Below are 17,427 nucleotides of genomic sequence, written 5' to 3'. Positions count from 1 at the left end.
TCCGTGTGGCCTCAGGCAGCTCACTTCTCGCTGCCCCCCTCATCTGTCAAATGGGACACTCTTACGCCCCTTTTTTTCAGCTGTAGTACCCTTCCTTCGATAATAAACCTTCTGTGGAATCCTCATAAATAAGACACGTGGTGGAAGTCTGCTCTGGCTGAGGGATGGGGAGCAGTGCCTGTATGCCCAGACCTCTCGGGACGCCCTGTGGAGACCCAGAGACACCCCTTCTCCCCCCAGCCCGCCACCGCATCCCTAGGCCTGCACCTCTGGGCAGGTGCAGTCTATAAGCTGTGCACCATGGGTCCTATCCTCAGCTCGGGCCTGCAGGTGTCGTGTGATCCTGGCTCCAAGCCCCCCCTTTTATTGAGCCTCTCGGAGCAGGACCAGTCCTTCCTCGGCCCTCAGCACCCCTGCCCCCAACCTGGGTTTCCTTTTCTGAGGGTCCAGCTGCCCTGCAGGTGTGCTCAGCAGGGCCTGTCTCTCCACAGGGGGAGTATTCAGCCTTTGTGTACAGCTATGCAGTGGAGAAACCACTCTCTGTGGGGCACAAGGTGGCTGGTTACCTCCCCAGCCTCTTCTGGGGCTTCATCACCCTGGGTCGGCTCATCTCCATTCCCATCTCCTCCAAAGTGAAGCCAGCCACCATGGTTTTCATCAATGTGGTAAGTGGTCTCCTTTCTCTTCCTGGAAGCACAGGAGGACTATTCAATCCTCACCCTACCACTGCCCCAGGACATTTGCTCGGGACTGGACTCTGCCAACAGGGTGGGAACGTTGTAGAGGGAGGGGAGCAGAAGCGAGAGATGCTGGTGAGGAAGGGATGGAAATCTAGAAGGGGGAGCCCACCCTTTTCCTCTCGGGGCCTCTGATTTCGTACCCATAAAAGAAAGGGGCTGTAGGAGGTGGTTATTGCTGTGAGTGGAACAGATCCCAGTGCACAACCTGCCAAGAGTACAAGTGAAGCAGGTGCTGGCCTTGGTCCTCCTGTGTCACCTTGACGCCCAGCTGGTCAGAGCCCCATGGCCGGCGGAGGCCAGGGATCCCCTGGCCTTCAGAATCACCATCTCAGGGCTGGAGCCTCAGAATCTGCATTTGGAAACTCTCCCAGATGACTCTTAGTAGCCAGACTTTTTTAATGGAGGATGGCACTCAGGGAACCAGCCTGCCTGGAAGGCCCAAGCAGCAGGGTCAGACCTTCGACCTGATGTGTGTCAATGTCACCATCTAAGACAAAGGGTCTAGATTACAGATTCCTGTAAGTTCATCTAGCCCAGCCTCCCTCCAGGGCTCCAATCGCCGCTCTAAACGTCTCCTCCAGGGAGTCCACAGTCTGCTTAAATACCTGCAGTGATGGGGAACTCACTCCCTCTCCTGGTAGCCCAATCCACTGTCAAAAAGTACTTCCTTGGGTTGAGTTTCCTGCGGAAAGGGGGTCAGGAAATAATGCTGGGGCTACAGAGATCAGAGACCATGAGCTCCAAGAAAGGACTTTATACTTGGCCTTGTGCTGGTCGATGACTTTTAGGAAAGAAATTTCGGTTCACTGTAGTTGGGAGATAGTATGTGTAGAGGCCAAACTCAAGAGGGAGAGGCAGATGAGAAGTGGAGGTGTGACCATTGCAAATATTTCTGAGTGGGAGAGAGTTCTGTCTGTCTGCGGGGTCCGGGCAGATCCCATTGTCAGAGAGGAAGGCCCCAGGATGGGAATGGGGATGGAGAGCGGTGGAGAAGGGAGTGTGAAGCTGTGAAGAGGGGGCCAAGGTGGTGCCCCAGGGAAGGAGCAGACTCCCCAAGTCCTGGGGTGGAGAAGAGTCAGGGTACGTGCGCTGCTGGTGGCCAGCCAGCCTCTGAGGGACCTAAGGCCAGCTGCTTAGACAGAGGATGGTGGAGTGGGACTCTGTGTCTGGGGGGAGAAGAGCGCTGAAGCCCCCACATGATTTAGGCACTGATGATAAAAATTGTACCTGGACTGCTTGTTTTTAAAAAGAAACTCAGATTCTTGGGCCCAGCCCAGACTTCATGAACCAGAATGTCCAGGGGAGGGAACCTAGCAATCTATATATTTAACCAACACCCCAGGGGGTTCGTGTCATCAAGCAAGTCTGGGAAAACACTATCCTAGACACTGCCAAATACATTAGCGAAGCTTTCGGAAAATACAGATTCCCAGGCCCCTCCCCCAGAGATTCTGACTCGGGGTGCAGAGAGGAACCTTGGCGTCTGGATCGTTTTCAGGGCTTTTCAGCTGCCTTTGGGGGGCACCCCATCAGGATTACCGTTCAACAGCCCTGAGTGAGTTCCCTGGCGCTGCACCTGCCCAGTGACTGTCCCGTAGTCACTGTGACTTCTTCCGAGAGGTCCTCTCATGTTTAAATTAACAGTCACCTTGCTCTCTGTTCTCCTGGGTCTCCACAACCACTTCCTGGTGAATGAATATGCAGTTCATGCAGGGCCTGTGGGGAGCCGCAGGGGGAGTCTCTGCCTCTGAGCTCACAACCAGCTAGGGAAGAAGATTGGCAGGGGAGGGTCAAGATGAGGTTGGGTGGCAGGTGGGAAGCAGGCCGAGTGGGAGGAGGGCTTCTTGGTGGAGTTGCAGTTGGCCCTGGGCATGCTCAGTCTTCTGTCACCCAGGCTAAAAGAAGCAAGGTATTTTTCAAACTCCCCCAAGTCTGGAGATTTTCAGGGTGACTCTTCATGGCTTGCCTGCAAATGTCTGGTTTGAAAATGGGGTGGCCAGGCGGCAGGAGGGGAGCAGAGCAGTATCTTCAAAGCCCTGGTCCCGCCCCAGGCATATCAGTTGGGAGCTGACTCTCAAGAAGATTCCAGTGCCATGAGTGGCGGAGGTGGTCTGGGCAGAGGGCACCGCTGGTTGAAAGGCCCGCAGGGGGAGTTAACTGGGTGGGAGCACAGTGCGCCAGGTCAGCGACGGGGAGCAAAGAAGACAGGTTGGGGCAGCAGACATGGGGGCTAGACCCTGCAAGGTCTTGTACGCCAGGTTTGGGGTTTTATTCAAAGCGGGAGAAAGGCAGGCCTTCAGAAGGTGTTAAGCAGAGAATGGACATGATCTGCTTTGTATTTCAAAAGCACACTCCCCTGTCCTGGGGGAGAGTCGATCTAGGAGGGGCTGCAGGAAGACGAAGAGGAGCCCCCTCTTGCAGTCCAGGCACAAGACGTAGATGAGGGTGGTCAGGATGGGTCTGGAGAAGTACAAGAGTCTACAACATTTTTTGGGTGGAGTTGATGGGACTTGCCCTTGGCCTGAATGTGGGAGGGGAGGGAATAAGGAATCAAGGACTACCTTAGTTACAGGGCCTGTCCGCTGGGTGGATGGGGATGCCATTCACTGATGGGCAGGGGAGTCATTTTGGGGGAGGAAAGGCCAAGTTCTGTTTGGACCACCGTGTCGGTTAGCCAGTCACCTATCAAAGGGGCAGTATTACATGCAAGTCTGGAGCTCCGGACACAGGTCGTGGCTGGGATTTAAGAGGCTGGGCATAGAGATATTTGAAAGCATGGCGCTGGACCAACAGGGAATGCAGACAAAGAAGAGCCAGGAGGGGCTGGGGCCATGCCAACATTTGAAGATTAAGCAGAGGAGGAAGAAAGAGCAGTGAGGCTATGGGGCCATTTTCTTTGCCAAAGAAATACATTACATTTGGAAGCTTAAATGTGTCTACTGCTTTCGCATTTTTACTGCATGAGAGAAGTCTTTTGCTTTGCTTCTCCATTGGGAAGAGCGTGTGTCCCCTTCAGCCGCCATTTGCCGTGGCCCCCCTCTAGGGCAGCAACTCTTTGCTGACAAGGCCTCTGAGTCTCAGTCTGAGACAGAGAGATTTCGCAGCAGAGATTGAGGGGCTGGTAAAGAAAGGTGAAGGGTAGGGAGCTCATGGGTTGCAATCCCTGGCTTCGTTCCTCCAGCTGGAGCAGGTCCCTGGGATCTGCTGGGGAGGGTGACTGTCCCTTCCCTCCTCCCTCTGCGTGGGCTCCGTTCATCTGTCAATCGGCCAGGGTGCAGGTGGGGCTGGATGCGGTTTCTTTCTTTTTTTTTTTTTAAGATTTTATTTATTTATTTGACAGAGACACAGTGAGAGAGGGAACACAAGCAGGGGGAGTGGGAGAGGGAGAAGCAGGCTTCCTGTGGAGCAGGGAGACCAATGCGGGGGGCTCGATCCCAGGACCCTGAGATCATGACCTGAGCAGAAGGCAGATGTTTAACGACTGAGCCACCCAGGCACCCCTGGATGTGGTTTCTTTCACACCTTCTAGCTCTCTGCTCTAGAATTTTATCTTTTTCTTTTTAGAAAGAGGTACTCACCCAGGAGATTTTTACCTGAAAGCCCTGGTTTTCTGTGGAAGATCCTTATGTCTGCAGACATTAAGGAAAGCTCAAAACACAAACACTAGGACTGATCGTTGTCTAAAGAGTCAAAGTTTAAGGGCCCCTGCGTTGCTATCATTTCTCCACCACTCTCCAGGGTAGCTTTGGTAACCCATTTTGCAGACTCGGGGGCTCGAATCAGAGAGATCAAGGACTTCAAAGCCCCAGACTTGGTACTTACACCTGGGTCTTTTGCCTCCAGACCCCAGCTGCCTGAGTTTCTTCCCAGTGGCGTTTTGCATAAAAGGTATTCAATGCTGACATAAAAACATTTTTAAGGAATTTAGGAAAAGCGTGATTTAACAAAAATATGCCCATGTGACAGAGACCCTTCCTGAACTAGAAAGATCTCTGACCCCTGAGTCCATCCTGGGGGCCTCTAACCACAGGTTGGCATCTGCTCACAGGTTGGAGTCTGAGCTGAAGCTGGGGGGTGCCAGACTGCCCCAGCCACCGACCCTCTCCCTGGGAGGTCCGCCTGCATGCCCAGAGGGTGGGGACCCCGCCACCCACCGCCACCACCACCCCCCAGCCCTGGAGGCCTCTCCTGCTACCCTGGACTTCCTCTGCCAACTCATGGCTTTTAGGGCAAGCAAAGCAGATCGTCTTCATGAGGAGTGGAGGGCAGAGAGCTGATGGCTTGGCTGGGATTCCCCGAGCTCACAGACAAGACCTTGGGAACAGGCAGCACTGCCTGGCCAAGCGCTTCTTAAGTGTGGCCGGAAGGCCATCTGCCTGGCTGTCTGGGCGGCTCCTGCCCACCCCCGTCCGCAGTCTTCCATTCCCGGGGCTTCCTCCGCAGAGACAAGGCTGGGGAAGATGCAGTCCCCACATAGTCCACAGGGAGGCGTCCTGGTCACACAGCGCCGTTTTGGGGTCAGAGTGGACCCTTCCAAGTCAGGAGCCTGAGGCCCAGCTTTTCCCAATTGCTAGTAGCCTCCATTTCTGCTGTTAAAGGTCGGCGTGGTGATGACGTTCCTGGTACTTCTCGTTTTCTCCTACAACGTCGCCTTCCTGTTCGTGGGGACAGCCAGCCTGGGCCTGTTCCTCAGCAGCACCTTCCCCAGCATGCTAGCCTACACGGAGGACATTCTGCAGTACAAAGGTGGGTGTGAGGGGGCACAGAGCCACAAGCGTCCCCCCTGGCTGGGTGCCACGCCCTTCCCCCCCCTCCCCCGCCCCTGCCCCCGTCTTCCTGTGGTATATTCCAGCTCCATCACTGCCCTGCCACCTCCCAGAAATGCACGCTCCCCTCCTGACTCTGCTGGGAACCGCTTCACAGGTGGGCCTCTTCTGACCCACGTGGCTTTCCCCATTCAGCTTTATACCTGTGTCACGTGATTGCAGGCCCCTGAGAAGCAGTAAGCTTCTCTTTCCTGTTTTCTTCTCCCATGGTAACGTCCCCTGACCCAGCGCTGGCATTTGGTGTATCACGCTGTACTGGAAATTCCAAGTCCAAAGACCAGCAAAGTGGCACAGGAAAGGGATGGCCTAGGAAAGGGGTTGATTCCTTATCAGTAATAGTACCTCCTTGCTTTGCTGCGCCTGTGGATGTTTTTGGAAGCCTAGAGGAATAGAACAGCGGCTCCACACGATTTGGGGTTGTGACGATGGGGTTCTTTGATGTCAGAAACCTCAAATTCTCTCCACTAATCTCCCTCCCTTTCTATAGCAAAGATCCTTTTTTAAAATGAGTTAATTAAAAATAATTACGTTTTGAACATTTAACATTACCCTTAGAAGTCACTAGAGTGCCCTAGGGTGTCAGAAAACCAGCGATGAAGAGGAGTGATTTCTTTAGGGGAGGAGTGGGGGAAATGGGTGTAGGAGGCGCGGGGGTGGCCCAAGCCATTAGAGCTAAAACCACAGTAACGAGAGGCAGGAGGCCTGGATCCTTGAAATCTAAGGATGATCTCCAAACCCCAAGTGAGTAAGTGAAGCAGTGAAATAACGTTGGCGTCCCATGTCACACGGAAGATCCCAGAGTTCTAAGTGGTCCACCAGTATTACAGTATAGGAGCTCCTGGCTGGCTCCGCCCGTAGAACGTGCAACTCCTGACCTCGGGGTCGTGAGTTCCAGCCCCGCCTTGGGCGTAGAGCCTACTTTAAAAAGAAATTAATGAATGAACTAAGCCAAATGTTAGAGTGTAATAACAACAATAATAATAATTCGTATTGGTTGCTTCTGCCTGCAAATGATCCCTCAAATCCATCCTCCTCTCTCTCGCCATCCCTGCCTTAGTTCAGGCCTTTCCCATCACTTGCCTGCTTGGAATACTTCAAGGTGCCCAGCTTTTCCCAGTTTCTGATCACCTCTATCCCTGCTTTGGCAGGTCTTGGCCTGTCCCCTCCACATTTGCCTCCCTCCGCGGTTCTCAATGCTGCTCCCACATTACAGTCGCCCAGGGCGCTTTTAACAAAACCCAAGGCCTGGGCTTGGTTTGCACGCGTCCAATGGAACGGGACCGGGGCCACTGGGGGCTCTGCAGTGCAGCCAGGGTGGGGCCACTTGGGAGGCCGTCCCGCACACTGCTGCAGAGGGGGCCGCGTGAGACACAGAGCCGGTCACAGCCTTCGTGACTTCCTGTGGGGCTCTCTTCCTTTCTCGCACCTCCTCTCACCACACTGCCACTCAGGGCCTGCTAGCCATGGTGAATGACCCGCTATTCTCTGCCTGGAGTGTCCACTCTACTCCGCCCCTCCCTCTCCACCCCTTCTGGAAGCTTCTCTGATGCCCCTGGAAAGCTGTACCCATCCCCTTTGTACCTGCCTCAAGGCTTCTGTACCTATGTTATCTGTGTCCTCTCCTCGACGTGCTCCATTGAGGGCACCAGAAAGTCAGTCCTGCCTGCACACTTTCGGGCTTTGTGACCTTGTACGATTCCCTTTTCTTCCCCTTTCTGAGCCTCGGTTTTCTCATCTACAAAATGGGGATGCGCACACCTACCTGTAGCATTGTTTGTGCATTGGAGGAAATGTAGAACACTTGACTTTAGCCTCACAGGTGCTCAATCTATATGTTAACTCTAGTCATCAGAATACTCTCGGTGTTCAGCTCAGTACCTGACGCACAGAAAGTAGTGGAGGGTTTTTGAATGAATGAGTGGAATAGACATGGGTGCTACTGGAATTCAGAGAAGGGAGTGACCAATGTTGAATCCAACACGTAGCTTCACGGAGTTGATGGGATAGGAGCTGGCCCAGGTTTTGGAAAGGCAGAAGGAAAAAGGAAAGGCATTCCAGGGAAGGGTGGGGCGCTGGCTGTGAACACTGTGACAGCAAAGGCAGAGAGGGATAGAAATGTAAGCCAGTCCAAAAAGAACATCTTGAAGTCCGTAGTCGGCAATGATGATCTCTGCTTTTTTTTTTTTTTAAGATTTTATTTATATATTTGACAGAGAGAGACACAGCGAGAGAGGGAACACAAGCAGGGGGAGTGGGAGAGGGAGAAGCAGGCCTCCCACCAAGCAGGGAGCCTGATGCAGGGCTCGATCCCAGGACCCTGGGATCATGACCTGAGCCGAAGGCAGACGCTTAGCTACTGAGCCACCCAGGCGCCCCTGATCTCTGCTTTATTCAAAAAACACTAAGCACCTACCATATGTTGGCCATTGAGCTAAAATTCAAGGCCCAGTCCTGTCTCGTGGGCGTGTAGCCCTGCGGAGAAGGCTGCCCTGCAGACAGAAGTGGGGGACCTGGAGAAAGGCGGAGGGGCCGACGGAAACAGGCGAAGAGCAACTAATGCAGGTTTAGAGCCTGGGGGCGATTACTGGAGGAGGTCTAAAGGAGGAACTTAGAAGATGAACAGGAGCGTGGCAGATGCAGAGGACGGGGGAGGCACGCTCAGGAGGCGGTGAACACAGGCGTCCGAACCCGGCTTGAGCCGGAGTGTGCAGGGGCAGGAAGCAGGGTGCTTTCTCCTGGCTGGAGGGCATGGAGGGTAGATTGTGAGCAGGGGTGAGAGGCGTCTGAGCTCTCTGCAGGGAAGGGTTATAAAGGGCCCTGCAAACCCCAGGAAAGCCTGGGGACTTTATCCTGAAGGCAGCATTGAAGGGGTGAGGCAGACAGCTGGTGGGGTTTCGAGGGTTCACTGTGCGCCTGCACGAGGCTAAGCACTTCCCTGTACTGCATCGGACTTCCCACGGGGCAACTCCGTGGAGAAGGTGTTCGTGTCCATTTTACAGAAGGAAACTGAGGCCTAGAGAAGGGGAGGAAGGGGCCTAAGGACACACGGCCAGTAGCTGACACTGCTGGGCCCGGGACCCGAGTCTGACTCGGAAGTGTGGACTCGGAAGGTCTGTGCCACGTTGCCGGAGTGAGCAGAGGTGCGGCGGGGCAGTGAGGCGCCGGGCCAGTCCCAGACCAGGCCGGCACAGCTTTCTAGAAAGGCAGGTGGCAGTCAGATTGGGAAGGACTCTTCCTAATGCCAGGCTGAGTAACTTCAAATCCACTCTGAAGACAACCCTGAGTACTTGAAGGTTCTAGAACAGTGCAAACATAGTGACAGCAGAACCTAAGCATTCCCAAAGCAAAGTTAAGGACTAGAGTCTGAGAAATCTAAGGAATTCGAAATAGTCCTCTTAGGCCATCATACCTTTTTCCAGAGTCTTCCCAGAAATAACTGGGGTGATACCAGCTGACTTCTGTCTCCTTAACTTGCATCTACTAACCCAAATCCTTCTCTTTGGGTTAGGCTGTGCGACCACGGTGCTGGTGACAGGGGCAGGAATTGGCGAGATGGTCCTCCAGATGCTGGTTGGTTCGGTATGTGGGGAAACTCTAGGGGAAGGGGCCAGCATTTGGGGAGCACCCCTCAGAGCAGGGGGGAAGATACAGCCAGCCGCCTTCTGAACCCACACTCTCCCTTCCCTGAGGGTCCCGCCCAGGAGCAGGGCCCCCTTGGTCTGTTACCTCTTTCTGCTTCTGAGTCAGCTTTGAAAGCTGAGCTTCTGAATGTGGGACTTGGAGATGTGAAGGGATGTATGGTACAGTCCAACGCAAACACAAGGCCTGTCTGGGAGCGGGGCCAGCAGGGCCCCGCGGGAATGTCCGTTAGCTCCCAGAGCCTGGGATGGGATTGAGCGGAGTCCGGAGTTCATTTCCCACCCCTTCTCAACCTCCCATCCCCACCCCGCCTCTCCTAGCTTTTGGCCACCGTCCACGGGGCCCAGCCGTCCTGCCCAAGTCCTGCCCCGATCAAGGGCCAGCCCTCCCACTTCTCTTCAGATAGACCCATGTCTCATCTGTTCACCAGGAAAAAAAAAAAAAAATACATTTGCTTTTTATTGACTCTAAGGCATATATTGTCAATCCCCTTTTTACAAAGGGGGATATTAAAAGTCAGATAAATTAGCAACTTGCCCTCAGTCAGTCCTACTTCTAATAAGTGACAGGACATTCAAACCTAGGTCTCTCAATCTCCGGCATGCCCCTAATCACAACCCGCCTTCCCTCTTTTGGTGCCCTGCCCGGAGGGGGAAGGGCTGCATCGAAATGACGTGATGTCTGGGGTTTGCTTCTGTGTGATCTAGTGCAGGGAAGGAGTGGGGGGGGAGGGGTACAGAGGAAGTTGGTGCTAATTGTTAAAGTCAGGTGATGGGTCCATGGGGGTTCCGTAAGCCACCTTGGCCTATACTTTCATTTTCCATGATAAAAGGATATATATAAAATCCTTTGCAAAGTTCTGGTTAGGCCTTGTGGGTATAGAAACAGTATGCTCAGAGTTTTGAGGAAGATATGGAGATTTTCAGAAGGTTCCAGACAAGAGCTAGCAGGGGCTGCTGGGGTCCTGGGGTCCAACCCCCTGCCTCAGAGCAGGAGTTCTGCCTCCTCCAGAAACATAACCTGGAAGCAAGGCCAAGACGGCCCTGCTACCCATGATCCTGCCTATCGGTGTGACGGGCCGCAACCCGACTGAGAAACCTGCTTCCTGCAACACACACCTTCATGTGAGGTTTTGATGGCCTGTGTCTGTTTTCCCCTTTGGCAGATATTCCAGGCTCAGGGCAGCTATAGTTTCCTGGTCTGTGGCGTGATCTTTGGTTGCTTGGCTTTCACCTTCTATATCTTGCTCCTGTTTTTCCACAGGATGCACCCTGGACTCTCATCAGGTAAGGAAAGAATCTGTGTCTACACAAGAGGAAAACAGAGCTGGGGCGGGGGGCGGAGATACTATAGATCTTAGCACGCCACAAATGCTATTCTGTTCCAAGTATAATGCAAGGAAATGTTTATTTTTCTACAGCTTCCTCTTCCTCTCTTCCTGCTTTGCCATGCGATTGTCTGTGCTGGACTCTTAGGGCAGGAGGGAATGTGATAGACTGACTCATGGTTTCTCCATTAGGAGAGGGGCATGGATTGTGAACTTGGCTTCCTGCGTCCCACCGTGCCATGGGACCATGGGCCAAGAATCTCTTTCCAGCCCATGTGGGGCCCTGAAAGACGGAGTCTGCCTCCTTGGCTGGAACGCCGCCCAGAAGCCTAATTGGCCATCTCTTTGCAGTTTAGGAGTTTGACTCTAGTCCAGATTTCTTTTTCAAAAAGAGGTCCTTCAGGCCAAGTGGCAAAGGAAAGCTCCTTCAGGGCAGAGATGCCTCCTAAGAATAGTCTCATTCCTGGAGACCCCAGGCAGGGGGAGTCCCAAAGCTATTTTCATACTCCCAAGCCTCCCTGCCTCCCTTTCTGCCCAGAGATCTCAAAGTCCCAGCAAGTGGATCAGCTGTGCATGGAGCCAGTTCTTAAGAGCAGGTGCGCAGGCGGAGCCCTCAACCTTTCCATAAAAGCAAAAAAAAAAAAAAAAAAAAAAAAATCACCAAAAAAGTGGAAGGAACGGGTATCTGCAGTCCTCTCTTTCTCAGGTGGCCACTCAGTTTAAAGACCCAGAAGAACAATGGCCCCCCACCCAAGTCTGCACTGACTATAGCCTTGCTCCCCAAGGTGGTAGGTACCTAGCGTAGCACTCAGCATGGAGCCTTCATTTAGGTTTCAGAAATGTTTGCTGAATATGCAATGAGTAACACCTACTGAGTTCCTTATTCCTGAGAGACAAAAAGAAACCTCTATTCCCCAAGCCCTAGGCACTAGTCTCAACAAACTCCCTCCACCAATGGTTTGCCAGAACTAGTAAGTCTGACTTTCGACTTGGCTCCCTGCAGGGCCATAAAATGGCAGAGAAACAAAAGCCTGGTAAACTCTCAGAAGGAATAATTGCTGCAGGTCAGAGCTGCTAAAACACGCTACCTGTTTTTTCTTTCGTAGTTCCTACCCAGGACAAAGCCCTAGGAATGGAAAGCTCAGAGTGCTACCAGAGGTAAAGCTGGGTGAAGGGGGCTGGCGAAGACCGCCAGGCTCTTGGGCACAGACCCAGGTGTTCGAGACAATCGGGGGAGGCAGTGGAGGCCCATCTCTCCACGCCTTGGCTCGGATCTTCTCCGCTAATCCTTGGTTGGGTAGATGAGATTAAACTGACTTCTGGGAACCTGGATCCTCCTGGGGCAAATCATTAGAAGTTTACTGGATGGATATTCAAGTTCCCTTCCTCTTCCCTGGTTTGGATCTTTGGTCAGAGCTGTCCAGGACACCCAGAAGGGAAGGAAGAAGACAGCCATACGCTTCACTCCATTGGCCACCTCTTGCATGGACCACACCCTGCCTGGGTTTGAAGATCACTTTTAGTTGAAGTTTGGAAGAATAAGTTGAAATTGTAAAGTTCAATGATCATGGCTAGATGTAGATATATTTTAAATTGGTTGGTCAGAAACAAACCCCAAGTTATTCCCTGGCATGCTCAAAGGATGTATGTGCTTTTTACTTTTTGAGAGTCCAAAGTCCCTCAAATTCCAGTTGCTGCTATCAGTAGTTCATTTAACGTCTAAAACATGAAAAGGAAAAGTTGAATCTTGCTATCTTTGGGACATTAATTCAGTGGTATGCTGGGCTAGCTCAGACTCGCTTATAAAAGCCGATGGTTAAAATTTCATTTCGAGAGCTGGTTGTTAAACACAGCCATTATTCAAAATGGAATTATAGAAACTTACAATCAATTACATTAAAAACAAAGGTCATAACCACTCAAAACTCATCACTTCCTTGAGGTTTTTTATGTGTATTGTATCTGTATAGTGGAAAGGTATGCTTCTGAGCATCTCTTTCCAACAGCACTTTCCCCAGTAATGTGTTTGGTGGCTGGAGATCAGCCACCTGGGAGCATTCACCCCACAGAAACTGGCAAGGGCCATCCTCCTGGCTTTTCTTGGCTTTTCTTCTCCCCCCGCCCCCACCCACAGAGCCCACTGTTAAACATCCACCTGTATACCACTGCTGATAGCCAATGCTAACTGGCCAGAAGTTTCTGGGAGAATGGGATGAAGATTCTGTTTTTCTTGACTGACATTGACTGCGCTTATAAAAGGTGTAGAAACAGCACTAAGAATTTCTCCAAAATGTCTATTTAAACTTTCCATCTTTTATAGAGGAAACAAGCTCTTTATACCATGTCAAGTTGTTTCCTTTCACAAAAAGCTGGGACTGCCGAGCGATCCAAACAGTGCAGCATACTGAGGAGGAGGCGCTCCTGCCCACAGCGAATCCCCTAGTAACGCAGACAGAATCCCCAGCCGGCCGCTTGGAAAGGGTTAAGAGCACTGAGGCGTCCGTAAGTAGTGAAATGGCTATTACCGTGAGCATACGTTCATTTACTTGCAGATTCTCTGTGTAGGTACGAATGTACAGGTGTGAACAGGGAGAGAGGGGCCAGGTTCTCAGCAGCGGGTGTAAGCGGTGTGCCCCACACAGACAGCGGTCTCCCACATCTGAGCATTGGTCCCGTCTGCCGGCACCCTGTGTGCTGATGGGACCCCAGCGGGAGCCAGCCTGGTGGGAGTGCTGGCCTCCCCCTCCAGCTGGTGTGTGGCCCTGGGCAGAGAGATCATGGATGCTCTTCCGGCCTGGCTTTTTTTTTTTTTTTTTTTTTAAATATAAGTGACATTTCTTTTAAAAGCACATACCCTACCTCAAAGGACTTCTGGAAGAATGAAGTGACTTTGTTTGAAGCAACGATTATATGCCTGACAGAGAAACAGCTTAATCAATGTTAGCAATTTTTATTTTTAAAACCTCCTCATTAGCAGCTTCAAAATTGTTCATATGTTTGGTACATATTTATTGTAAGTCAAACAGATCCAAATTCTTTTTGAAAGCTGATGGTCTTAGGGGTGTCGTTTTAACTCGATCTGTAAATACTCACAAGTATTTGATGGCTGTCAGACTTAAATGTGCAATCTCACTGCTGGAGGGAGTGACTGACCTGGACAAAAAAGAAAGCAGTTGTATTTTTCTTGTGGTTAAAAAAAAAAACAAACAAAACCTTCCTTTTTATACAAATTTAGAAAGAAGAATCATTGGCTTTATCTAAGGTGTCATGATTAATTTAAGAATATAGAAAACAAGACTGAAACAAATCTAAGTGTATCTTTCCTGAAATAAAATATTTTAAATTTAATAAGCGTGTTATCCATTATGGACAACGGATTCTTTTATATGAAGCTCAGAAACAAATGACCAAGTATTTCCCAAAGAGTGGTCTCTCTCAGGGCGCCTGGGTGGCTCAGTCGGTTAAGTGTCTGCCTTCGGCTCAGGTCATGATCCCAGGCTCCTGGGATCGAGCCCCGCATCGGGCTCCCTGCTCTGCGGGAAGCCTGCTTCTCCCTCTCCCACTCCCCCTGCTTGTGTTCCTGCTCTCACATTCTGTCAAATAAATAAATAAAATCCTTAAAAAAAAAAAAAAGGTCTCTCTCAAGCTATAGGTTCACATGGCTGATATTTTAGAAGAAGCAAAACTCTCAAGACTGAGAACCACTGTTCCCTCTTGAACATAATCAGAATAAGGGAAGGCTGATGGGTTTTTATACCCCACTTCCAAAATCAGTTACAGAGCAAGTAGGGCTTTTTACCTGATCCTCCTTCTTTTAAGAGTTTTTACATTTCAGAGTGCGGCACGATCATCCTGTTCCCAGATGGCCCTCTGCTACTTGGAGGCGGGAATCTAATCCATCTGTACCCCAGATTCACTAAAGAAAGACAGAATGACCTAGAGGTCTTTCAGAGGATTCCTTTATTCATTTTAAAAGGATTGATGGGAGTACCTGCTGTGTTCAAGGCACTGATTAGGTGCAGAGATAGAGCAGAGCGTGAGCGAGAAGCCCCTGCCTCCCGGAGATTACACCGAGGTGGAAGACAGATGGGCAGCAAGAACAGGCCGCAGGATGAAGGATAACGGAGTGCCACAGAAGAAGATAAAGCAGGGGAAGGCAGTGGGAAGACGGACTGTCCAGAGATGCTCTGGAAGGCCTTCCTAAGGAGGTGCCCTTTGTGCCAGAGCCTAGACCCTGTGCGGAAGCAGGGACTCGGAGTACCGGGAAACAAGCCTGTGGGGCGGGGGACAGCGCGAGCGCAGGGGCATCGGCCAGCATGGGCGTGTCATCCCTGAGGAGCAGTAGACAGGCCAGCCGGGCTTAAGTGCAGTGGGCAAGGTGGCGACAGGCAGGAAGTAGGTGGGAGTGGCAGCCAGGGGCCGGATCATACAAGCCGCGGCAGGAGTCTGGATCCTGTGGTTTTTATGTGAGCTCCTTGGGAGTTGCGAGCAGGCAGGGCACATGGTCTCGTTTACACTTTTATTTATTTAAAGTTTTTTTTTTTTATTTTAATTTGTCATTGGCGGGGTGGGAAGAGAGAGCGGCAGGCAGAGGGAGAAGCGGGCTCCCCGCGTTTCTCGATCCCAGGACCCTGAGATCATGACCTCAGCCGAAGGCAGATGCTTAACCGACTGAGCCACCCAGGCGCCCCTCATTTACACTCTTAAGAGTAATGCTCTGGTTGTTGTGTGGAGGAGAAACTGTGGGACAGGAGTGAGACCAGGACACCAGCAAGGGCATGACTGCCTTGACCATAAGACAGGATGATGGCTTGGACGATGTTGGCAACGTCGGAAGTAGTGAATGTGACTGGATTCAAGTTACATTTCGAAAGTCAGGATTTGCTGATGGATGGGGCGTGGGTGTGAGGAAGACGAGAATCTAGGATGACCCCAGTGCATGTGACTTGAGTTACGGGCCCTTTGACAAGGCCATTGACCACTGGAAGATGAAGGGGGCGGCGCTCAAGAGTTCTGTTTCAGACATGTTCATTTTTTGATGCTATCTTGGGTATCAAGAAGGCTGGTAAATTTCAAAGCTGAGAGCTTAAAAGTCAAGCCCAAAGATATAAATTTCGTGGTCACATACATACAGCACTTAAAGTCCTGGGACTGAAGAAGACTGCCAAGAGAGAGAGAGAACGTTGAGAGGCTGGAAGGTTGAGCCCTGGGGTTCTTCAACACCTAGAGGTTTGAAGAAAGAATCTGATCCAGCAGAGCAAGTGAGAGAAGCCAGGAGAGGAGGAAGTTCAGGAGGGACTGTGGTTTCCTAGAAGGCATCGTGAAGGGTATCTTGAGGAGGAGGAGGAAGTAACCAATGCCACCAGGGGTTCCGATGAGGACTGAGCATCAACCACTGGACTGGGCAATGTGGATGGTGGCCTTGATGAGAGCGGGGTTTCTGGCAATGATGACGATGTATTCAAAGTGCGTGGGAATCCTAACATCAGTGTGATGCTCCAGCAACCGCCTTGACACCAGGGCTTTCCATCTGGTAGAAATGATCTCTCCGGTTTCAGTTTTCATGACACACCATCCTCAGAAGGTTATCCCAAAGGAAGTCACCTTCATGGACTCGTTACAGGGTATATGGCAGTAAGTGCTGTGCTTTCTAGTGACAATCGGTATGAAAGCTTCCGTTAATGAGTCTCTCCTACCTTGTAACACAAGCCCTGGGAAATTACCCAATGTTAGGCTAGTATTTTGTGATTAGGTGCATCTAAAAAAACGCAGAAAGTGATTGCAAAATGGACCTTATGCTTCTCAGGAGGATGTGTCCACAGAAAGGTTAGAAAATGGTAGATTAAACAAGCTTTTTTACTGAAGGATTTCTTAGAGTTTTTCATTCTAATATGTATTTTCCATCTCCAAGAGGTGGTGCCCCCATTTCCCAAACTTATTCGACCTCGTGGGACTCCTGTTTTAGGGAATATTTTGACCACAGTGGCTTAGGAGGATCCAGCGCTCGTCAGAAGTGGTTCCTACCCAACCGCCTGAACACGGCCTACCCACCACCTAAAGGGACGCTTCACTGCTGCCCCCAAAGAACCCTCTGTGATTCCATCTTGCCATCCACACCTGGAGATAGGAGGCAGACCTCTGTGATATAATGTGTGCCTCCCGCTTTCCCCCATGGATATGGTATCAACTCAGTTCTGAAAGGGCCTCATTTCATTTACTTCATAAACTCAAGTCTCCAGTTTCTTATGCTGAAAACTACACGAGGAGACAATGTCTAGAGCAGAAATAAGCAAAACATGCTTCTCGCAAGGGCTAGAATGAGTCTGATTAATTTTTTTTTAATTAAAAAGTGAGGGCGCCTGGGTGGCTCAATCGTTAAGCATCTGCCTTCAGCTCAGGTCATGACCCCAGGGTCCTGGGATCGAGCCCTGCATCAGGCTCCCTGCTCCGCAGGAAGCCTGCTTCTTCCTCTCCCACCCCCCAGCTTGTGTTCTCTCTCTAGCTGTGTCTCTGTCAAATAAATAAATAAAATCTTAAAAAAAAAATTAAAGTGGAATTCATGGGGCGCCAGGGTGGCTGAGTCGCTTGAGCATCTGCCTTTGGCTCAGGTCATGATCCCAGGATTCTGGGACTGAGCTCCACATCGGGCTCCCTGCTCGGCGGGAAGCCTGCTTCTCCCTCTCCCTCTGTCTTCCGCTCCCCTGCTTGTGTGCACTCTCTCTCTCTCTCAAATAAATAAAATCTTAAAAAAAAAAAAAAAAAGTGAAATTCACAAGTAAAAAAAAAAGATTTTACACGGTGAATAATTTTTCTAGCCCGTGTAGTTCTCTTAATTCCTTTTTATATCAGTGATCATTTTACAGTCTCCCCTTTCCACCACCTATATCCCAACTCA

At 51.1% G+C, this 17,427-nt stretch overlaps 1 protein-coding gene across 3 annotated transcripts in view; it reads left to right on the top strand.

The window, feature by feature from the left end:
• Positions 1 to 15,134, top strand: part of SLC60A1 (solute carrier family 60 member 1) — a 30,747-nt gene extending 15,613 nt beyond the window's left edge. The window contains exons 6-10 of one of the 3 annotated variants that reach the window (XM_028120260.2): positions 492 to 665; positions 5,339 to 5,486; positions 9,075 to 9,145; positions 10,469 to 10,491; positions 11,639 to 15,134. In XM_028120260.2, the coding sequence (XP_027976061.1) occupies positions 492 to 665; positions 5,339 to 5,486; positions 9,075 to 9,145; positions 10,469 to 10,491; positions 11,639 to 11,837 (615 nt within the window). In that variant the 3' untranslated portion in view covers positions 11,838 to 15,134. Of the gene's footprint in view, positions 1 to 491; positions 666 to 5,338; positions 5,487 to 9,074; positions 9,146 to 10,370; positions 10,492 to 11,638 lie in introns of all 3 variants that reach the window. The other 2 variants (XM_028120261.2, XM_028120262.2) reach the window with 2 other exon arrangements.
• Positions 15,135 to 17,427: the final 2,293 nt, after the last annotated feature.

Source organism: Eumetopias jubatus, unplaced genomic scaffold (genome assembly GCF_037043125.1).
Source record: "Eumetopias jubatus isolate StellerSeaLion01/CBP00866 unplaced genomic scaffold, mEumJub1_p1.0 scaffold_12, whole genome shotgun sequence".
In the NCBI taxonomy this organism is placed as follows: Eukaryota; Metazoa; Chordata; class Mammalia; order Carnivora; family Otariidae; genus Eumetopias; species Eumetopias jubatus.
This window is presented reverse-complemented; position numbering and strand designations above follow the sequence as displayed.